Source organism: Pongo pygmaeus, chromosome 11, assembly GCF_028885625.2.
Source record: "Pongo pygmaeus isolate AG05252 chromosome 11, NHGRI_mPonPyg2-v2.0_pri, whole genome shotgun sequence".
Lineage (NCBI taxonomy): Eukaryota > Metazoa > Chordata > Mammalia > Primates > Hominidae > Pongo > Pongo pygmaeus.
This window is the reverse complement of record NC_072384.2, coordinates 126103689-126128486: the sequence shown is the minus strand read 5'-3', so window position 1 is coordinate 126128486 and position 24798 is coordinate 126103689. Positions and strand designations below refer to the sequence as shown.

Genomic DNA, 24798 nt, shown 5'->3' with positions numbered 1-24798 from the left:
AACAACCCAGGCCTAACCCCTACAGTTTCTCATTAAATAGGTCTATAATAAAGCCCAGCAATCTGTATTTTTAACAACATCCAGGTGAATATGATGCAGGCATTTGGACCACTCACCTAAGCTTTCTACCTCTTGCCTACCATGCTTTGAACTACACGAGAAACTTCTCTGGAGGCTGAGCACATCCCCAAGGTCACATCCTGGGAGAATCATCATTATACAGGTCCTGGCTTGATTTCCCTCCTGAGCTGCTGGAAGGATCCTTGCTAAGGCAGAAGCCAGTCTGAGGCCACAGGAGGTCACTCTGTGGGACTCTTAGCAGAGGAGCAACCAACAAACAGCAGGTCAGGAGATCTGAAAAGGGGTTAACCTTTATTTGAGATGTTTAAGAAAATTAACAGGTCTGGATCCTGCCAGAACTTTTGGAATCTTCCTCATGGTATCCTCTGAGGTGGCTTCAGGTATCTGGGTATAGCTCAACTCCTAAATACCTTTGTATTCCAGAGTACAAGAGGTTCTGTATCTAGCCCCTAACTCCAGTCAGGTTGCTCCAAGTTACCGTATATCCAGGAGTCCTGCCCAAAGTCAACATGCCTGCATGTGGGCAGTCACAGGCTGAGGATTCTCTCATTCTCTCTTGCAAAAGAGAGATCCAGGACTATAGACTCCCTCCTCCAACCTTCCCTTTGGTTTTTCAATACCTGTTTTGTCCTACTCTTTGTCAGTGCCTGCTTAAACAGACGGAATATAAAGTCCTTAACTATTTCACCTGCTAAGTTTTAATGAAAACTAAATGTAATTTATTTTCCTTTTTTTTAAGACAGGGTCTTGCTCTGTCGCCCAGTCTGGAATGCAATGGTGTGATTATAGTTCGCTGCAACCTCAAACTCCCAGACTCAACTAATCCTCCTGCTTCAGCCTCCCAAGGACCTAGGACCGCAGGCATGTGACACCACACCCAGCTAATAAATATATATATATATTTTACTTTTAGTAGAGATATAGTCTCAGTATGTTGCCCAGGCTGTTCACGATATCCTGAGCTCAAGCAATCCTCCCATCTTTGCCTTCCAAAGTTTTGGGATTACAGGAGTCAGCCACCACATCCAGCCTCAAAATGTATATTAAATAGGCTAAACAAAATGTGTAGATTCTCCTAAAAAAAAAAAAAAAAAAAAAAAAAAACCTAACATTTATTCCATGTTTTCCAGGATATCATATTTTTTTTGGCAAGTTGATGTTCCTAACCTCTCAGATATTAATCCAGAACCCTAGGCAAGACCTAGTTGGTGGATAAAGTGGCCTTTGGAAGTACAAGTCACACAGTCGCTATGTTGCAGTTCACATAGTTTAATTAGTTGAGAAGCTTCTCAGACAAGTTGGGTATCTGGTTTCTTGGTCCACAACTGATTTTTGATTTGATATTACAATGAGGAAAAGAATGAAAAGAGAAGAGGAGAGGCAGAGATGGTGGGAGAAGCTAGATGCATCAATAAAACTATCTGAAAGAATGGGAGAAGGTAGGAAAACCACCAGAAACAGACATAAGAATTTAAGTGAATTTAAATGATATAATAGTAGATGGCACTTCATGTCTACAATCTCAAATAGACCCCAAAGACATCTCAGCAGAATAATAAGCTATCAATGCTGTGTCACTGCTATTACGGATGACCAGAAACAATGATACCACCTTTGTGTGAGGCCTCCCCTGTTCGGGTCAACTTGCTGGACACTTTGCATTAGCCTGTGGCAGGCGCACAGTGACCCTGAGTTACCAAGACAGCCAGTGTACATTAGTAGACCCTTCTTTTTTTCTTACAAATGGAACAGCATATAAAAATAGAAATATATTTAAAAATCCTTTTTCCAAAATAATTCTGTTAATTTACACAGTTTAAAAATAAACTGCAGAATTTTTTATTTACAAATTCTTTAAAAATTACATTAGTAAGAGTTAGTTGGAGCAGCTCCTTCATAATCAATGCTTAATGTTTTAGGTATCAGTGGACCTCACACAGCACAAAAAAGGAGAGAGGTATGCAGGCCTGTATGTCCATGTGAGGCAGGGGTTAGGTGTTTTTCGGTTTTTGTGGATTTGTTTTGTGTGTTTGGAGCTGTGGTTTCTATGTGGATTTTTTTTTTTAAGAAAGTCAATGAAAAGGCAAGGGTGATATATCTGATTCCTAGTTCTATTTCATCAGATCTACAAGACTCATTTATATCTATAATTTTAAAAATATAATATGACATCTAAAAGAAATACTGGCTGGGTGCAGTGGCTTACGCCTATAATCCCAGCACTTTGGGAAACCAAGGCTGGCAGATAACCTGAGGTCTGGAGTTCAAGATCAGCCTGGCCAACATGGTGAAACCCCGTCTCTACTAAAAATACAAAATATTAGCCAAGCGTGGTGGTGCATGCCTGTAATCCCAGCTACTCGGGAGACTGAGGCAGGAGAATTGCTTGAACCCGGGAGGGGAGGCAGAGGTTGCACTGAGCTGAGATTGCACCACTGCACTCCAGCTTGGGCTGCAGAGTGAGAATCCATCTAAAAAAAAAAAAAAAGTATTAACTACTTCTTAAAGGCTAAAAGATGTGATTTAATAGGAAAAACTTATGAATCTCCAATAATGTAGAATATAGTTGAGCATGATATAGCTCTTTTTTTTTTTTGTAATACCAAGACATCATCTCTCTTTTAATAATAATGACAGGAGTTGGGTGGGCCTGCACCTTCATTTTTGTCCCTGTTTCTGGAGCTCCACCAAGTTCCATGCCTTCTGCCCTGTTCTACCTGTCTCTTTCTGAAAGCAGCAACCTGACGAGAGTTAGGGGCTAAATTTGGAAGCTCTTGCACTCTGGAATTCTTCAAAGGTATTTAGGAGTTGAGCTACACCCAAAAACCTGAAGACACCTCAGAGGATAACATGAGGAAGATTCCAAAAGTTCTGGCAGGATCAAGGCCTGTTAGCATTCTTAAACATCTCCAGTAAAGACTAATCCCTTTCTGTGCGCCTCACTTCTTGGTGTCCACATCTGTTCACGTGCCCTTCTGCCCCTGGGCGTGCATGTCTTTTGTATCTTAGTGCCTTAGTTTATTCCTTAGTCTCTTCCTTTGCTGCTTCATCTTCTATTTTTTCTTTACATTTTTAATTTACATTTCTCCATTTATAACATCTCTATCTCACTCTTTCCCTCAGATTGTAAATTTTAATTATGTTCTTCATTAGATCTTGTACTTTTTCATAAAAATGTACATTTGTTCATCTATGTTGAATGCAGGCTGATATGATTTGGCTCTGTGTCCCCAACCAAATCTCATCTCAAATTATAATCCCCATAATCCACACGTGTTAAGGGAGGGGCCAGGTGGGAGGTGATTGAATCACGGGGTGCTTTTCCCCATGCTGTTCTTGTAATAGTGAGTTCTCACAAGATCTAATTGTTTTATAAGGCAATCTTCCCTGCTCTTGTGAGCTCTCTCTTTCCTGCCACCATGTGAAAAAGGTCTTTGCTTCCCCTTCACCTTCCATTATGATTGTAAGTTTTCTGAGGCCTCCCCAGCCATGTGGAACTGTGAGTCAATTAAACTTTTCTTTATAAATCATCCAATCTCGAGTAGTTCTTTGTAGCAGAGTGAAAATTGACTGATATGAGGGTTAAACATCTCTTTTAAAAAATATTTCTTGAGGGAATAAAGAAAGTTTTCTACTTTTAAAATTTGGTTTGGTTATTAATTTCTATGATTCATGGCACCTGATTTATTAAAATGAAATGGCCCATTCGTGACCTACACCTTCTAAAAAATCAAATCAAAATCATAATGAATATATTCAAAAAAATGCAAAAGAAAGATGAAAATGATATGTAGTAAATTATTTTCATTTACGTCTCCAAAGTTCATCACAAAAATATTTGTACCTGACCTGCTTACCATTTACACAAAAATTTATAGCAATAGCATATGAGTTGATCACTTCTTACATGCCTCATGTCATTCACCTCTCTGCACAAAATTTTTAAAAAATATTAATAATGACCAACTAAAAAAAGTACTAGAGCTACAGACTATCAGGTGTCCTAATTTAATCATAGATAAACATGACAATGTCCCATCAACCAGGAAAAAACACTTCCTAAACAATGAATGTGAAGGCCATATTTTGAAAATTGTGAAACAAAATGAAATTTAATTATAATCTACCTCTTTTGTCTTAGTTTATTTCTTCTTTATTGACCAATCCCCATCAACAATTATAAACCTTTAAAACATGAAATTGATGCATTTGGTGTGCCTTTTACAGATTATTCAAAATGAGTTTAAGGTATACATTTTATTTGACATCGTTTTCCTTAATTAAAACAAAGACTATATTTGTTTAGATTAAATATTAGTAAATTCTTAAAATTGACTTCTCCACTAAACCAACAGAGGCTTGGAAAATAGAGATATCAGTTTTGCTTTTATTCCTGAAATATAGAAAATTCCTGAAACTTAAAAAGAATAATGAGACTCAGGGTCATAAATGTTATACTACTTCATATCACTTATTCTGTCCCTAAGGTATCAACAGGTACACAAATCCTGTCTGGGAAGAGTAAAGGGGAGAACTGTATCCATGAGTGTACTGCAACAGAAATTACTAGTTAATTCCCAATTAACAATTTTGGTTCTATGTTTTGCATTATGGAAAGATTCTGATAGCCCCTTTGATTTTGTGAGCATCTAATGGTGTCTTTCTACCTTCCTTGAGAGTCAAAAATAAATAGCAATTTGATTTGTCTATTTGATTTTTTGATTATTCATTTGTATTACCTGCATTTTTCCTCCCTTCCATTTAAGTAAAGTAAAATATTGAGGTTAATGTAACTCAGGGGTATGCCCTTTCTCTGCAGAGTTGATGCATGGTTAATAGCACATGTGAAATAATTCAATCCTTGGCTCCCTAAAAGCTATAAAGAGCCTTGACCATTCTTCCATGTACAAGCTTTGTTTTAGAATTACACAAAGCTTGTTTTTGGAGTCGGATGGGGAAGTCTGTGACATATAGCACATAGACTGATTCTAACAGATGGATTTTTCTTGAAATAGCTTCATTAGTTAATCATTTCTTTTACATATACTTTTTTTCTAGTTAATTGGCATAGCTGCCAGCTGGAGCTGTTAAGGATCCTCCAAAGAAGCTGATAGGTAGGGAGGAAATCCAATTGTCTCACCAACTCTAAGATGAAACTTCCATTAATTTCACAATACCCATTATGTATTTTTAAAGTAAAATGTTAAAAAAAATATTTTCTCTTATTCTAAATACCTTATTTGATCTGTGTGAAAACAAAATCAATCAATGGATTATCTGGAAGAAACTATAAACTTTAGTAAATTATCTAGACCAGGGTTTTCCAACCTTGGCACTATCGACATTGTAGACCAGATCATTCTTTGTGTCTGCGTGGGATCAGGTGGCAGTCTTGTGCATTATATGCTGTTAAGCAGCATCTCTGGCTTTTACCCAATAGATGTCAGTAACAACCCCTGTAGTAACAACCAATAACATCTCTAGACATTGCCAAATATCCCGGGGGACAAATTGCCCTAGTTGACAACTGCTCTAGAAATAGATTGTTCCTAGTTCTAAATTCAATTCTTAAAATAATTTTATGTATATATGTACATATGCAAGCATATAACTCCAGACATGCCTAATATATTAGAAATGTCTGCCTTTCACTTAAGCAATTAAAATGTTTTGGGGGCAATTATTGAAGTAGCTAACATTTTCATAAGTCTCTGGGTAAAAGGAAAAAAAGAATTAGTGGCTTGTAACTACAAAGGAATATTAATTATCTAAAAAATGCCATTGTCATTTTCATCATCAAAAGTATTGAGAGTTTCTTTTCCTTTAAGGGAAGTTCTCAGTATGAGGGTATGAATAGATAAATAAAAAAATCACATGGAAGGATTACTTGAGATGTAAGTGATTAATTGTCAGCTTAGGTGCCTAAGGCATTTTTAAATAAGAGAAATAAATGTAATTTAATGAAATGGACATAGAAAAAACTAATCTGAGTCTGTTTTGACTTTACTATATACTTGTGAATTGATTTAGGATGCATAAAAGTGTTAGTCATTCAGATAGATAAATTTCCTGGTCTTTGAAATTCAGTAGTAAAAGTAATGTTCACCACCTTAGTGACTTTTCTGTAAGTTATATATTGATGGATCTAAGAAGAGTATCATAGAAAGAAGATGTACATCGCCATGGCTTTTAAAAGGAAAATAATGGGTCTATTCTCATTTATAGTAATGGCAAAAATACAAGAACATGAAGTATACAGAGAGAATCATTTTGTATGTCAAAGAAGATCCTAAATTCTAATCAAACTGCTTTCTTTCCAACAGAGGTTTTCTAATGGGAATTTGCTCAAAAAGGAATTTTTTTTTTTTTTTTTTTTTTTTTTTTTTTTTTTTTTTTTTGAGACGACGTCTCGCTCTATCGCCCAGGAGGGCAGTGGCATGATCTGGGCTCACTACAAGCTCTGCCTCCTGGGTTCACACCATTCTCCTGCCTCAGCCTCCCAAGTATCTGGGACTAAAGGTGCCCGCCACCACACCTGGCTAATTTTCTTTGTATTTTTAGTACAGACGGGGTTTCACAGTGTTGCCAGGATAGTCTCAATCTCCTGACCTCGAGATCCGCCTGCCTCGGCCTCCCAAAGTGCTGGGATTACAGGCGCGAGCCACCATGCCTGGCCTCAAGAAGTTTTTTAATATAAGATGAAGGCAAGTTTTAACATTTATCAATTGCATGTTTGAATGTTTAATTCCGCCCCCCACGCCCCTGCCCCCAAATCAAGGTATTTACGTAAAAATTCCATAGTGGTCTCTGTTTTCACTGTTTGACTTTCCAGGGCCATTGTAAGAATTTAGATTTTGTACTTTTTTTTAAACACTCTTCTTTTAAATAGGAATATAACATTTCCTATTTAAAAATGTTATATTATGCAGATTGTCATTTTTAATTCTTTCAGCTTACATTCAAGATACACTATTTGGCTTAGTGTGGCAAAAGTGAATTAACACATTTTGCACGTTGAGATTGCAACTCAAAGTCCTCAAGACCTACGTACTCCGTGCGTTATCTGTACCTACCTAAAATTCCACAGTGGTCCCTATTTTCACTGTTCAACTTTCCAGGACCATTACAAGAATTTAGATTTTATACCTTATTTTTCAAAATCACTCTTCTTTTAAATAGGAAATAGTATATTGTGCAGACTGCCATTTTTAATACTTTCAGGATACACTATTTGGTTTAGCATGGCAAAAACGAACTAACACATTTTGCTTGCTAAGATTTCAACTCCAAGGCCTCAAGACCCTGTACTACTCTGTGCGTTATCCACACACAATGGGCTTCACCCTGGTTGTAAGCCTGGCACTGGGCTCTGGGTCTCAGGCAGGCCCTGCACACTTACTCTCTGCAGGCTCTTTGGAGCGCCGGCCACTGGACGACTTGCGCAGCAGGCTGCGGCCGGAGGAGAAGAGGCTGGTCAGCTCCTCCAGCGGGCTCGTGGGTGTCCGGGACCGGGAGCCACCCGGGGCTGCCCCATAGGTGTTCACCGCGGCGTTGACCATCTTGGCCCCATCTTGCGACACGGGTCTGGGGGTCGAGTGAGGCACTGAAGGAGAGCTCCTTGAGAGGCTGCCCGAATGCACAGCGTCGTAAGGGGGAGGCCTTTTGAGGCTCAGGGGAGTCAGGGACCTCCCCATGCTGACGGGGGAGGGAGAGGTGGAGTGACTTTTAGGGTAGCCATGGGGAGACTGGGTTCGGTACAGCGTAGACGGGGGCGGAGGCGACGAGGAGAGCGCAGAGGTGGCAGCGGCAGGTCCCAGGGCCGCGGCCTGCTCTTTCTCCAGTTTCGCATGGCCGGGGACGTGGGATGGCAGCGCGGAGGGCGACGCCCCCGCTGGCTGTTTCATGTAAGACACGTTTTCCAGCACGGGAAGCTTCGTGACCTCCAGAGGGGTAAGCGGGGACTCATCGGAGTTGGGGGAGCAATGCACGGGGGCGGGGGGGAATACCAGCAGCGGGGGTCTGTGAGAAAGCAGGTTGGGGAAGGGCGGAGGGATGTCGCAAAGCAGCCCCTTGGGGGGGCATGGCACTGAGGCCTTGGCGAAGTCCAAGTCAGGCACCGTGGGAGTAGCACACTGCGAAGAACAGCTGTGATGGTCAAAGTCGCATTTGGCGTCTTGGCCCAAGTCGTCAAAGATAGGGTACTTCATTTCCTCGTAGACGGCCTCGCTCTGGTCATCGTCCTCCTTCCTGAAGTCTCTGAGAATGTTCCCCACCATCTCGATGTACACGGGCTCCTCTTCCTCGGGGTCTCCGGCGGGGCTGTCCATCTGGGACAAGGAGGAGTCCCGCGGCAGCGACGTCCTCCGGGGCCCGTGCTTTTTGATGTACGTTTCATCGAAAGATGTGCTCAGCTGAGTGTTCGGATTTCGCTTCGGTTTGGGAGGAGGAATCTTCTTGGAATATTCATCACTGTGGGGTCTTGGTTTAGCTGACACTAAAAGAAGAAAAAACGTAGTGGAATAGATGAGTATAATAGGAAAGTTTTCAAAAATGATTTGCATGTGGGTTTACTACAATAAACTTTAGGCCAGGGGGTAGACAGCTTCATTCTTAGTTTGAGGTTCAGAGTAAAAATCAACCAAAGAGTCAAGCTTTTCCCTTATTTAGAAAACCTGATGGCAGAATAATAGTCATCTTTAAACTGATATTAATAATCTAACACTGATAAATGCATTAAAACCACGACTGTTCACCCCTTTCCTTTAGAATGCCTAAGTAGAAGCTTTCAGATGAAACATACTGGATAAAACACTCATAAATTTTGTGAAAACTAACCTGCATGAATTGAGAAAGAAATGTAGGAGGAAAAAAAAAAACTAGAGTCTCTGTTAGCACTATTGGTCAAAAATACCATACAGATTGCACCCTTTTACTGATGTGGTTTTTATAGGTGAACACATCTTGCTTGCATTTAGGATAAAAATTTCCCAGCCTGCTAGACTTAAAATCTGTCTTGGTTCAAATAAATAGCTTCCATACAGATGGGTCTGATATTTCAGGGGAAATTGATGTGAAAATCTTATGAGGCTAGACAAGTTAATCTTTAAATCTCCAGGTATTGTTGATTATGGTGTATTTGTTTGTTTTTGTTCTTAAGATCTCTTATGATATTCCAAATGCTGTCTCAGAATGAATTTATTAGATATGTTCCACTGACACATCAGAATGCCCTCAAGAGTGTTAAAAGAGAATAACTCTCAGGGAATGATGTGTAAGTTTCAAGAATAACTTCTGGAAACTCACAACAGATATGTGTACCAACATATTGCACAGCCTGCTGGAAGACCCTTTATTGACAGAATATAAACTTCTGACACCATACAATAGCATGGAAGAGGCTGGCAAATGCCTGTAACTAAAATCAATTGTTTAGCATGCAAGGAAGGTACTTGAGTCTTGTTATTATCTCATTATCTCACTGTGTTGATATATGATTACAGTGATCATCTTTATTATGCAATGTAGCAGAATGTGGTTGCTTACAGAAGATAGTAGCATATAGCGTGAGTTGACAGTACAGCTTAGAGTTGTAAGACTGTGAGGAGCTAACAAGCTAAAGAGAAGGGTCTCAAGGCACAAATTGGGAAACACCTGAATTTTCCTTTTTTTTTTTAACTGGCCTAATTTATATGCAAGAGTTTTACTAAAACATGGTAAAGGAGCTGAAAGTGCTTAAGGATAAGCTAGATGGCTGCTCCACCCATCAACTGAGCCTTCAGCAACAGGGAACCAATAAAATATTCTAGCAGTGACTATGTATTTCACCTTTCTAGATCACCCCTGTTTCAAATATTTTGTTCCCATGTGCCTATGATGATGGTTTTACTCACTACAATCAAACAGCTTTTTGAGGAGAAGGTTCATAATGTGTCTAGAATTTCCATTAACCCATACTGGGTAGAACTAGATGTTATTTTCCAGGGGGAGGCTGTAGCAGTAAAGTATTTTAATGCCCAAAGTGAAAAGCCTAGAGACAAAATGATGTGAAAGCTACGCAGTCAATCTTTTTAGGAGGGACCTAAAGCAACCAATAATTGTACCACCTAACTTGGCATATATTTTACTGGTTTTGAAATCTGAGTACATTAATTTTCATATGATTTTAGTAAGTCATCAGATTATATGCAAAAGTCCGAGCCCCAATAATGTAAAACTACAAATCGATGAACAAGGTTGACAAAATTTTGGTCAAGACTTGGAAGAACCAAAGCTCATCCAGACTATTCTTCTGGAACTTGTTTCCTGCCATCCTCAACAGCAAGAAATGACTGTAGACCAAGTGCAGGCTCTGTGAAATTATTTTCTACAAATATTGAATTATAGGGATTGAATGGAGTGGGGTTGAGGGAATTCTTTGAGGGCAGAGGACTCAAGAGAGAGATGCTCTTTGAAGGGAGGGTTAACCTAAGGCTAGAAATTAGTGTGTGTCCCTGAGATGGGTAATTTCATCATACGGAAATAATCATATTTAGAATTATATTTTCATTTTCACCCTCTTAAATTATAATTTGCTTTCATTATCTTTGACCCTTCATTAAAGTCTAATACTCCAACATAGACTATGGAGAGAAATAACAGGGTAAGAACTTAAGCATCTGTGGAGCCTATGCCTAGGTAGCAACACTGCATTTATGGGAGGCTACAGTGTGGGATTCTCAGGTAGTGAGGCTGTCAGTGGCAGATCTGGGCATGTCACGGTATTCAGAGAAGCAACAGTTGATGAACAACACTGGCGACAACTTCTCTCTTTCCCATACAGATGAGAAGGTGGCCTTTGGAATGGAAGAGAGCTATGTTTGGATTTACTCCAATTGTGAGCAAATGCCATTTCATTTGCCAAAAGGAACAGAAAAAATGAAATAAAGCCCCACTATATCTATGAAATGATTTAAGAAACAGAAGTTTCTATTGCAGAATGCAGCATACTTAGAATTAAGTAGAACAACTACTAATTGAGAAGGAATCTGGACAATCCATTTACGAACAATTTCAATGACAAACCAAGTATAGATGTTGTATGACAAGGGAAACAAAATATAACATATGGCTTTTATGGTGCCTGTGAGATTATCAGAGTTGACAGTTGCTGTTGACTGAATTGTTTCCCCATTCTTCCCCAGAAAATTTCATCTGTTGAAGCCCTAACTTCCAAAGTGATGGTATTTGGAGACAGATCCTTTGGGAGATAATTAGGCTTGGATAAGGTCATGAGGGTCTTACCCTCATGATGTAATTGATTATAAGAAGAGACAGCAGAGTTCTCTCTCTCTCTCTCTCCCCCCTTTCTTCTCTCTCTCTCTCTCTCTCCCCCCTCTTCTCTCTCTCTCTCTCTCTCCATGTCTCCGTGTGTGTGTGCGCACGTGCGTGTGCGCGCACGCGCATGCCATATGAGAACAGAGAGAAAGCATCAGTCTAATCAGTCTACAAGCCAAGTAGAGAGCACTCACCAGAAACCGACCATGCTACTATCTTGATTTTGAATGTTTAGCCCCAAGAATTGTGAGAAAATTTCTCTAATTTAAACCACTCTCTAATTTTGTTACAGCAAAATGAGCTTAGCTACCTAAGACAACATTATATTTATTAAGTCCTAATGTAAAAGACCTTTACAGATGAACGATGAACATTTTAATGTCATCCTCTGGCACTGGAAAACATTAACTAACTTTGTTATTTTAGGATTAAACAACTCTTTCCAAGCCGCTTAAGTTTCTCCTGCTCCCTGTCCCTTACCTCCTTGACTTTTACAATACATCACAGAGAGCACATTCTGGCTACATCTAGAGATGCTCATCCCATACATGGGCCAAGAGCACCCTTCCACCACATGGCTTGTCATGCTCACTCTTCTTGATCTGACTCTCCGGTTTCTAATTTGTGGAAGGCACTTACTACTTAAATCTGACCCATTTTCTGGATGTTTGCTGTTTGTTGTTTGTTTTGATACACTTACTCCCTGCATCATGCTGCTCTGCTTGTTCAGCCCACAAGCTGAAGTTAGTCTCTAGCTTGCCTTGCCCAGGGAATCCCTCTTTATCTAGGCAAGCTTCTTCCCTCTTCCCTTCCCTGCTTGGTGAAGACAGCCTAACGCAGGCAGATTCATAAAGTTCAAGCAATTTCCCCTCCAGTCGTTTTTCTTATTATTGATCCAACTTTAAAATGAAGGTGTGAGTGTGGGGTGCAGTGGCTCACACCTGTAATCCCAGCACCTTGGGAGGCAGAGGCAGGTGGATTACTTGAGGTCAGGAGTTCAAGACCAGCCTGGTCAACATGGTGAAATCCCATCTCTACTAAAAATACAAAAATTAGCCAGGCATGGTGGTGCATACCTATAATCCCAGGTATCTCAAGAGGCTGAGGCAGGAGAATCGGTTGAACCCAGGAGGCAGAGGTTGCAGTGACCTGAGATGGCAACACTGCACTCCAGCCTGGGTGACAGAGAGAGACTCTCTCAAAAAATAATAAATTAAATTAAATGAGGGTGTGAGGATGTTTAGAGAATAGACTCCTCAGTAAATTATAGATGATCAGGATGAGTTAACAGATTCATTCTTTCAATATGGAGGCAGGGGCTTCTTTTTAAAAAAAAAAAAAAATCTGCTTTTCATTCCCTGACATCCATCCTTGTAATCTCATGTTTCTTCGAGGTAAATCAGAGCTTCTTTGAGGTAAATCATGGTTCTTTGAGGTAAATCAGAGGAGGAAACAAATTTATTTCCAATAAACTAATTTTTCTTTTCATTTTCCATGAATCTTCTGGTTTTACCTTAGTGCAAGTATTGAGTAAATAATTTATATAACAATGAAAATGTGTTTCAACTGTCACTATCATGGGTGCTATTTTAAAAGTGTATCTATATAAGAAAAGTATGAAATTTCAGACAACATTGTCCCATAATGTATTCCAACTTAACCTCATTCTAGGAACATAAAAATTAAAAAAAAAAACATTTTATTTAAAATGCCACTTCTTTATAAGGTACTTAAAAATAGTCTTGAGCTACATACATAGATGCTAAAATATTGCTAATAAAAGACAATAAAATGTCACTGCAAATTTCAATTTAACCAAATTCAACCATAATAAAAAGGTGATTTTTATCACTCTTGAATAAATTTTAAATTATTTCTAATAAGCCCAAAGATAGAAGCAATAATTTCTGTTCAGCTCCAGAACACAAGTTTTAATGCTTAAAATAGTATCATGACAGTAGCATTTAATAAGCAGAAAGTGACATTTTTGAAATGAGCTATGTGAGCACAAAGGTTATACCTGGCTTTCAGCCATGCCCAGATGATCTTCCTTTCACAGTTAATTTTGGAAATTCACCACGTGCCTTGTCAACCTATCTTTAGGAAATATTTTTTTCCTTATTTTAAAAAAAAAGGGGGTAATGTAAAACCATGCTTTAGTATCTGTAGGTGTTCTTGACCCAAGAGGTGAAAAAAAGAGATACAGCAGAGGTTAGCCTTGTCCCTTCCTAGAAAGACTGTGGCCACAGAATCCCAGAATACGAAGGGCTCTTTGAGATATCCAGCCCAAATTCCATACATTACTAATGAACAAATATGAATTCCTTATTGACCACAATATCTAAGAGAATCTCATAACTTATATTTAATTCCACACCCTTTGAAACAAAGAAACCCATAAAGGAAAAAGCTATGCAATTCATTATTTTGTGTATGGCATAAAGTATCTTTTTAAACAGTCCTTTCCATAGCAGCACTATAACTTTGCATATCGTGTTTTAGAGTTATATTTAAATAAGTGGAAAATGTGAATCCATTGAAGGAAAATGTGAATCCATTGAAAGAAAATAATGTCTACACTGTGTGATACTGGAACTGGCTGATTCTGGAAGGTGAGAGACACATTTCCCACTTTCAGCAGAACTGTGCTCACAACAACTCTTTTCACAACTCACAACTCCATGACTTTGAAGGATATTTTTATTTTCGCAGTCGCAAGCCCCACAATACTATCCACTATTTTTTTTTTAATTAAGATGTTTGTTAAGGAATGGAAGTTGCAAATGGCCTTAGTCTGTTTATAGTAGGAACAAGAAAGTGTAATCATGTACAAAAAGGATCAGGTTTAAAGTTGTAGGACCTGTGTTACAGTCCTGGATCTGGTGACAGTGAAAACAGAGAACTCAGATGAACATTTTGGTGGAACCACATGAAGTAAGGCATGGAACTGGCTCAACAGTGTGGTCAGAAAGTCAAGTGAGACTGAAAGGGTCTTGGCTTAAACTAGAAGACATAATTCTAATCTCTTCTCTGCCTCAGTCAGGATGCAGAACATTGGCAAATTACTTTGAAGTGTATTTTTATTTACACTCACTTTTGCTATATATACAACAAGGGACTTTAATCAGAACTGCTGTTCTTTGAGGTATTCATTTCAGCCCACTAGTTGTAAAATAAAATTGGAGTTTGTAACCAGCATTTTAAAACAATACATTAGAATAGATTAGAAAATATGAGCACCTTTCATGGGAAAGAGCCAAAGCTTGCTTCTTGAAACAATATTTAAGCATATAGAAATTCCCTAAGCCACACATATTTCTTACAGGTCATGATCAAGAATGTTTGGAAAACCCTAAACCAGAACACCTCTTGCTGGCAGTCTCCAGTAATTGATCTATAAATTCTTTTTCTCCCTATACCTACATATGTTCTCATTCAGTAAGAGGTGGAGTCTATTTCTTCTCCCCTTGATTCTGGCAGCTTCCACTTTCTCCCAAAGAAAACAAGCCACTAAGTCATAAATCTGACCACTCAGAAGATCACCATGCTGTAAGGAAGCTCAAGCTATCCTTGGGGAAAAGAACCAAGAAATGGAATCAATAATGAAAATGAAGCCCTAGCCATACAACTTCAGTAAAGCTGTCCCAGTGGCCCCCACATCTGTCTGAGCTACCTTAGATGAGACAGCAGACATTTTGGCTCAGTGGTAAGCCATCCCCACTGTGTCCTGTTGAATTTTTAACCCACAGAATTCTGAGCAAATATAATCATTGCTTTTTATATCTCTAAATTATGCATTTATACATACCTAAAACTGGTATCAGAAGTACAGTGATACTATAACAAAAATCTAAAACTTGTACACCGGTTTTGGTGCTCAGTGACAGCAGAGGCCTGAAGGATAGTGAGGAGACCAGCTGGAAGCTCTAAAGCTGTTAAGGAAATTGATATTGGAGGCTGGAAAAGGGGAGCATGGTGTTATATATTGGGGAAAAATTGGCAAGATGTTGCCTGTCGTAAGGCAGAAAATACGAAACATACCTAATGAAACTGTGGACCTAACGAAGGAGAGTTCTGGAAGGAGATAAAACTGAGTTGGTCTGTTTTAGCCATGTATGATAGAGGATTGCAGGAGACAGAGCACTAAGGAAAGAACTGCTTAGTTCTCGAGCAGAAATGAAAGGAAATAGTTTCAGTGCAGTGTTTGCCATGAAGACTTTTCTGAGCAGCAAAAGGTTTCAAAATGAAAACAAGCCTCAGAGCAAAGGTCAAATTCAGAACTCTGCCAGTAAAATGTGGACTTGTAAAAATCAAATTAAGCGCTTGACTATAAGAGCCCCTGTTGACATCTCTGAAAGGTTTGAGGTACTGAAACTGGGGCTCTAAAGAATCTCACAAACACTATGCCACAAGGCACTGACCATAGCCTTAAGTAGAGAGGAGCCTTTCTCAAGGCAATTTGTGGTTCTGTCTTTCATCTAAAGAAATGTAGTATGATCTCATTCATAGAAAGCCCACAAAAATTATAAGAATACTTGGCAACACTGTTTAGACAGGACAGAGATAGTTTAAAATTTGAATTAAAAAAGACTTTAGGCCCCAAAACTTTTAAAGGCTGGAAGTAGCTAGGAAAACTACTCACTTGCAGGTACAGGTCATTTGTTACAGAAAAGAAAAGATGATTTGGAGAGTAGATTCAAGAGCTTAGAGAGCAAAATCAAGAACCACAGATAATCAAAACCAGGGAGGAAAACTGAGCCCTTATCAACAATCATTTTTGCCCTCAGAGTAGGGAGAACTGGACACATGAGTCTAATTGAACTTCTGAATTGCTGTGAACCAGTGACTTCTATGTTCCTCCCCTCCTTCTAGCCCCCACTTTTTGAATGAGACTGTACATCACACTTTACCTGCCCCTGACCTGCCAGTATATATTGGGTTTCTGCGGTTGCAGATAAACTGTACTTTCAATTCAAAGCCTTTGCATATGAGGAATTGCAACCTAGGAGCTGTGCCTGAGAAACTGCACCAAGGTGCCTCATTGCACATGGGCATGATTTAGATAATGAAAGCTTGATTTCAATCTGATGTTGCCATGTCATGAAACTTTTGGGGAAGAGGGTGAGAATATTTTGCCTATTGGCAATATTGTGGCTGGAAGGCAAATTTTGTTTGACAGTCTTTCAAGATAGCCACCTTCCCTTCTTTTACACATTCTGTCTATCAATAGATAAGATCTATCTCCCTCTCCTGAAATAAGTGCTGGCCTTGTGACTTGCCTTGACCTACAGAGTATGTCAGAAGTGATTTTCTAAGTCTTAGATGTAAGAGGACTGGTGGGATTCACTTCCTCTATCTTGAGAGCCAATTGCTGTAAAAGACCTCTTAGACCAACATGTTACAAAGAAGTTCAACCTAGTCATAGAAGAGGCTATACAGAGGAGAAAGATTGCTCAGACATATGAGTGAAGCATTATTCAACGTTCCAACCCATCCCAACTGCCAGCTGAGTACAGAAAAATAAGAGGCCCCAGTCATTGTCACATAGAGCAGAGGAACCACCCATATAAGCCAACAACTCACAGAACAATAAGAAATAATAAAATTTTGGGGCCAGGAGTGGTGGCTCACACCTGCAATCCCAGCACTTTGGGGGACTGAGGCAGGTAGATCACAAGGTCAGAAGTTCGAGACCAGCCTGACCAACATAGTGAAACCCCCATCTCTACTAAAAATACAAAAATTAGCCCAGCGTGGTGGCAGGCACCTGTAATCTCAGCTACTCGGGAGGCTGAGGCAGGAGAATTGTTTGAACCATGGAGGCGGAGGTTACAGTGAGCCCAGATCACGCCATTGCACTCTGGCCTGGGTGACAAGAACAGAATTTTGTCTCAAAAAAAAAAAAAGAAATAATAACGTTGTTGTTGTTCTATGCCATGGTATTTTGGTTTGGTTTATTACAAAGCAATAGATAACTGAAAAAAAATTCCAAAATTAATTTCCTGTGCATGTGGATATCTCATTGAAAAAAATATTATCATTTTCATAGAACTAGGGTATAGATTGTACCCTGAGGATACAGAAACCATCCTTTTAGAATATAGAAATTAAGAAAGTAAGCTTTCCTTTGAGGATGATTCAGAGAGGAGATATAAAAAGATTACATACTTTCTAGTCAAAAATCTGGATTGAAATCAGAGACAAGGTATTAATATATATAAAGGAAGAACAATCAGAGTAGAGGTCACCAGCCACAGGGATGGAAAACCTTAAGACCATGGAGCAAAGCCTGGTGGCCCCTCACAGCAGTACCTAGGGGATCTGGTCCTCTGTCAGATCTCTGTTGTGGACATGAACTCAGCATGCTAGTACAGCCTGAAGCCACTACATACATAATTCTTATTAGTCATTCATTTTCTAAGTTCAGATTCGATCAGAAAGCTTTTAATAATTTATATTTCCAAAGTTTTATGCCTATGTTTCTAACATGATTTGACTGTGTCCCCACACAAATCTCATCTTAAATTGTAATTCCCATAATCCCCAAATCTCATGGGAGGGAACCGGTGAGAAGTAATTGAATCATGGGGGTGGTTTCCTCCACGCAGTTCTCATGATAATGAGTTCTCACAACATCTGATGGTTTTATAATTGTCTGGCATTTCTGCTGCTGGCACTCATTCTCTCTCCTGCACCCCTGTGAAGAGGTGTCTTCCGCCATGATTGTAAGTTTCCTGAGGCCTCCCAGCCATGCAGAACTGTGAGTCAATTAAACCTCTTTTCTTTATAAATTACCCAGTCTCAGGCAGTTCTTTATAGCGGTGTGAGAACACATTAATACAGTAAATTGGTAATGGATAGCGGGGCACTTCTGTAAAGATAGCTGAAAATGTGGAAGTGACTTTGGAACTGGGTAACAGGCAGAGGTTGGAACAGTTTGGAGGGCTTGGAAGAAGAAAGGAAAACGTGGGAAAGTTTGAAACTTCCTAGAGACTTGTTGAATGGTTTTGACCCAAATGCTGATAGTGATGTGAACAATGAAGTGCAGGCTGAAGTGGTCTCAGTTGGAGATGAGGAACTTCTTGGGAACTGGAGCAAAGGTGATTCTTGCTATGCTTTAGCAAAGAGACTGATGGCATTTTGCCCCTGCCCTGGAGATCTGTGGAACTTTGAACTTGAGAGAGATGATTTAGTGTATGTGGTGGAAGAAATTTCTAAGCAGCAAAGCGTTCAAGAGGAAGCAGAGCATAAAAGTTTGGAAAATCTGCAGCCTGACAATGCAATAGAAAAGAAAAACCCATTTTCTATGGAGAAATTCAAGCCTGCTGCAGCTGCAGAAATTTGCATAAGTAACAAGGAGCCAAATGTTAATCACCAAGATAATGGGGAAAATGTCTCCAGGGCATGTCAGGGACCTTCACAGCATCCCCTCCCATCACAGGCCCAGAGGCCTAGGAGGAAAAAAGGGTTTTATGGGCTGGAGCCAGGGCCCCCCTGCTCTGTGAAGCCTCAGGACATGGTGCCCTGCATCCCAGCTGCTTCATCTCTAGCCATGGCTAAAAGGGGCCAAGGTACAACTCGGCCATTGCTTCAAAGGATGCAAGTCCTAAACTTAGGCAGCTTCCATGTGGTGCTGGGCCCTGTGGGGGCACAGAAGTCAAGAGTTGGGGTTTGGGAATCTTCACCTAGATGTCCAAGGATGTATGGAAATGCTTGTATGTCTAGGCAGAAGTTTGCTGAAGAAGCAGAGCCCTCATGGAGAACCTCTGCTATGGCAGTGTGGAAGGGAAATGTGGGGTAGGAGCCCCCATACAGAGTCCCCATTGTGGCACTTCCTAATGGAGCTGTGAGAAGAGGGCCACCGTCTTCCAGACCCCAGAATGGTAGATCCACCAACAGCTTGCACCATGTGCCTGGAAGAGCCTGGAAAACCCACAGACACTCAACACCAGCCTGTGAAAGCAGCCCAGAGTGAGGCTGTATCATCCACAGCCATAGGGACTGAGCTGCCCAAGGCCATGGGAGCCCAATTCTTGTATTAGCATGACCTGGATGTGAGACAAGGGGTCAAAGGAGATCATTTTGGAACTTTAAGATTTAATGACTACCCTATTGGATTTTGGACTTGCATGGGGCCTGTAGCCCCTTTGTTTTGGCTAATTGATCTTGTTTGGAACAGGCATATTTACCCAATGCCTGTAACCCCATTGTATCTTGGAAGTAACTAACTTGCTTTTGATTTTACAGGCCCATAGGTGGAAGGGACTTGCCTTGTCTCAGATAAGACTTTGGACTTGGCCTTTTGGGTTAATGCTGGAATGAGTTAAGACTTTGGGGGACTGTTGGGAAGGCATGATTATGCGTTGAAATGTGAGGACATGAGATTTGGGAGGGGCCAGGGGCAGAATGATATGATTTGGTTATGTCTCCACCCAAATCTCATCTTATAGTTCCCATAATACACACATGTTATGGGATGGGCCCAGTGAGAAGTAATTGAATATTGGGGGCAGTTTCCCCCATGCTGTACTCATGATAGTGAGTGAGTTCTCATGAGATCTGATGGTTTCATAGGCATCTGGCATTTCCCCTGTTGGCACTCATTCTCTCTCCTGCTGCCCTGTGAAGAGGTGCCATCCACCATGATTGTAAGTTTCCTGAGGCCTCCCCAGCCATGCAGAACTGTGAGTCAATTAAACCTCTTTTCTTTATAAATTACCCAGTCTCAGGTTATTTCTTTATAGTGGCGTGAAAATGGACTAATATAGTTTCTTATTAGAAAAAGAGCAAAGTGGGATTCTAGTTCTATGTACCCATCTCTTTGAGTTTGTCTACTCTAGACATCTGATGAGAGGGAGTTTCTGAGCTTGTAGATTGTGGCCAAACCTGTACAAGGCAAATTCAGCACAGTAACACCCTTTTGTGGAAATCTATCCAGGCAGGCAGCCAGCATTCCCAAGAAGACACAGCCCTCTGTTCACAGTGTATATCACAAGTTCTAGTTTGATATTTGCATTCCAGGGCAGTATCTTGTTTCCAAATCACTCTCCTCCTGTTCTAGACATGGGATGTCCATTAGACATAGCCTGCTTGTAGAGAACAGAAACAGTGGTGGTGCTGCAGACATTTCCTCAGCTCTACTACTACAGGCTCTCAGATTGCACCTGCCATTCCATCTTTTACACAAGTCTAGTAGGATAGAGAAAAGAATTGGAGACAATATATCTATCAGGGAGAGGAACTATTCTGCAGGAATGATCTCAGTGGGAGGTTATGCTAAAATATTAGGTTCCATAACCTAATAGATGTGAACAGCAGAGCGTAAGACATGAGAACACATAGGGAGAATGTGCTCTGGAATCAGAGAGATCTCAGTTCCAATCCTATCATGATCTTGAACCACTACTTAACCTGTTTCTTCATCTATGAGGAGGAGATATTTGTAGGACTGATTATGAAAATCAAATGAGACAATGAGTCTGTGCATTTAAAACCATTAGCAGAATTCCTGCTCCTTGGAAGGGCCTCAAAATGTACACCTATTAATATTTTACTTTCTCTAAAACACTGAGTTTATTCCTGCTCCCAGGAATGCTTGTGTTCCTGTTGAAGCATGGAAGTCAATAGCCCAAAATACAGCACTGTGACATGCTGGCCTAAAGAAGCAGTCTCGAGGTCTCTCTCACCTCCCCCCTCACTCCTCCTTTCTCTCAATCCCCTCTCTCTTTGAAAGCACAGAATTGAGTTGTTATCTGCAGTTCCCTTACTGCCTAAAGCCCAGACCTACCAAAGAAGAAAACAATTTTCTCTGGTACCTTCCCTGAGTTTTCATTAACTTAAATCATATTGCAAAAAGAAAGACCAAAGTCTGTCAACACACCAGAACAGACTTTTGTCATAAGCCATTGTCTTCTATTTCTGTCCCATTCCGTATCTCAAAGGTAATCATTTACCAGCCATTGTCTGCTCTGTGGGCCCAACAGACTTCATCCCAGGCCACTTTATGTTCTCCAAGTCCATTCATTTCCCCCCTAAAAATTATTTGCTATCCCTCATATAGCTGCATTTCTTCCATTTCACCTTCCCCTACGAAGAAACTTATATAAACATCTGTACCCCATCAGGTTATTAGGTAATCATTCCTCCATGATTCCCCTGTGCTGTGCACATTAAAATAAAGTTTGTTTGCCTTTTCTCTTATCTTCCTTTTTTTAGCTGATTTTCAGGAAACCTTCAGAGTATAAGGGGGAAAGCTTTCCCTCTCAACCTCTACATCTCCTCCTATACAATGTTGACTTCTTTGTGTCACTCAGATCTCAGCATAAATGTTACCTCTTCAAAGAAGTCTTCTATGCACATCCAATCAGAACTTATCCCTGTTGGATATTTCTCGTTTTCCTCTCCATTGGTTTATGTGAGCTTATTGGTGCCAGTGTAGGTATTTCCCTTTTCCCCACTTGACTATAATCTCCATGACAATAATGGTTTCTTGTCTGTCTTGATCTTCGCTAAATCATTAGGGTAAAGTGACTAGAATATCACAGATTCTTGGTAAATCTTTGTTCACTGCTGAGTGACTTATAGACCTTTGACAGTATTAGAATCGGCATTCAGAATTTGGGGTATTTTGTAAATAACCCTAAAGAGTCATGAGCACCCCTATAATTTGTTATTTCCACAAATAGTCTTGAAGAAGCAGGATGATGAGACTGATGAAGAGTGGTAATAATGGCAAAATAAAAGGAGAGTGGTGAGAGTGGTCAGTGAAGGAATACTCAACATTATCCATGTGGAAAAATTGAGGCAGGTTAAATATTTTACTTGCCAAAAAGAAAAGTTAGAAAAATTAACTGAGAAATTGAAATTTTCCTCTTTTAGTTCCCTTATACTCTAAGTAAAAGTCAAGGGAAGGCATGAAGGGACAGGGCAGAGGGAAATCACAAGTTAGATTTTGCAATGTATAAAACACTTAGGGTCTAATGACTTTGTAAGCATAATCCCAGACCATAAATTTGGGATTAAAACAATCATTTTCTGGCAAAAACCTCCTGTGTAATTATAAAGCTTAATATAGCAAGACCATTTGAAAGACTATCACTAGTAATATAGGAAATAAAAATATCCCGAGACTCCCTTATAACTCTCATCCTTCGTATGTATGAAAGTGATGCCATGTGGGATTGCTCTGAAGTAGTAAAGAATTACTGCAAAAAATGTCACAGCCAGTATGATTTTTCTTCTTCTAATAGCATGCCAGACCTCCGATCATAACCCAAAATAGTTTCCATCCTTTTTCCCCTTGGCTTCTTCATGTGCTCTTCACACTGACCAAACCAAACTACCGCTGTTCCACACACTTATCAGATATATGTATGTTCAGACTTTACTGAGACATTTCCCCTGTTCTTGTACCATCCTACCCTAAATAAGACCCTTCCCATCCTTTCAGGTCCAGCTCAAACATCACCAACTCCTCCCTTTCCTCCTCCTTCTCTTCTTCTTCTTGCCCCACCCTCCACCCCTCACTTTGGGCTTCATCTCTTTCTTTCTTGTGAACTTCCTCATTTTTACCTTGTACTTGATTATCAGCTTCTCTCTCAAAGGCTATGAGCTTTCTGAAGGGAGAATTAATTTATCTTCTTAAAAGTCCCAGAAAACTTTACACAGCAACTTGCTCCCAATAGGCAATCAATCAATAATTACTATAAATAACTGTTCATGGGATAATAAACTATAAGTGTATAATGATTCAAAGTTTTCAAATCTTTCTTATATGTCCCTTCAAATTTTCTTTTTTTATTTCCTCCACTTTCATTTTTTTAATGAAAGTTTATGTGCCACATAATGAGGTTGCAGTCAGCTATGGATCCCATATACAACTGTGGTCTCATAAGATTATAATACCATATTTTTACTGTACCTTCTCTATGTTTATATAGGTTTAGATATGCAGATACTTACCATTGTGTTACCATTTCCTGCAGTACTCAATATCGTGACATGCTGTACAGGTTTGTAGCCTAGAAGCAATAGGCTTTACCTTATGGCCTAGGTGTGTACTAAGCTATGCCATCTGGGTTTGCATAAGTACAATCTATCATGTTCCCATGACAACAAAATTGCCTAATGACACATTTTCTCAGAAAGCATCCTTATTGTTAAGCAATGCATGACTGTATACGCAAACACACATGCACACACACACACACACACACACACACACACACATATTACTGTAGGTTCCTCAAACCAAGAGATCTCTGAGTGGTTTTATCTCACAGGTCAATCACCTCCACCCAGTGTTCAAACACTAGGAAGTCCAAGCTAAGAAAAACAATACGCACATTTAAAACTTAGGGATTGCTGAGCTATTAAACCAGTGGTTGATAACTCTTTTTTCTCTTTGCCCAAATATTTTGAAGCCATCAGCAAGTTTTCTTTACAAGTTCACTGTAGCTATCACTTGCAGCATTTCTACCTACAGTGAAAGGAAGTTACCAAGTAAGTTGATTTCCTAAGTCTTAAGGGAAAGAAATGTGACAGCATAAAAATGTCCATGGAAAATGCATGATGCTAAGCACCCAATAAAAGCACAGTTAATTTGGATTCAACCCAGGGGGATATTATCTTAAAGAAAAGTAAGTTGGGAGAAAAATCCGATTAATGATTGGAACATTTCTCCTGTCCCTGGGGCAGTCAACTCTGTAGAAGCTGAATCCCTGCCGTTTCATAGATACAGTCTACTGAGGATTATCCTTTGGAAGCCTGTCCTGGTTGTGATAAAAAGATAGAAATGTTTGTGATCTTCTTAAGTACCTGAGATCACAGAGGAAGCAGCATGGAATTACAGAGCCATAAAACATTTCATCCAACCTCATTGAAGTTGTGTTACTGTGTGCTAACATTTCCTTTAGTGGAACTGTAACTTCTGTAATAACAGTAATAATGATAATAATGCATAATAATAGCCACTATTTATCAAATGCTTTATTTGTATCAGACAAAAGCGCTTTGGGGGGGATTATCTCAGGTAATCCTTACAACATCCCTATGAGGTAGGTACTATTATAAACTCTGTTTTACAGACATTAAAATATAGTTATAGAGAAATGGAATTACTTGCCCAAGTGGCAGAAACTGTGTGAACATGGGTGAGCTGGCTCTAGTCACCATACTATCAAAAAGACTAATTTGCCTCAATATATGATGGTGCATATTTGTTTTACAAATATATTGTTAAGGGCATTTTTTTTTACCATTTTTTAAAACACTACCAATACTCTTCCATAAGTCAAATTAGGCTGAATTCGAATCCCAATTTAGTAGTCATATAACCTTGGGAAAGTCAACTCTAACTTTACTAAGCCTTGTTGAGCTCAACTGTTAAATGGATATAATGATGCT

The 24798-nt window shown here is 39.7% G+C and overlaps 1 protein-coding gene across 4 annotated transcripts in view; it reads right to left on the bottom strand.

Moving 5' to 3' along the window:
• NYAP2 (neuronal tyrosine-phosphorylated phosphoinositide-3-kinase adaptor 2) overlaps positions 1-24798 on the bottom strand; it is a 329537-nt gene that overhangs the window by 140271 nt on the left and 164468 nt on the right. For all 4 annotated transcript variants that reach the window (XM_054478860.2, XM_063648002.1, XM_063648001.1 and 1 more), the window contains one exon: positions 7481-8575. In XM_054478860.2, the coding sequence (XP_054334835.1) occupies positions 7481-8575 (1095 nt within the window). The remainder of the gene's footprint in view (positions 1-7480; positions 8576-24798) is intronic.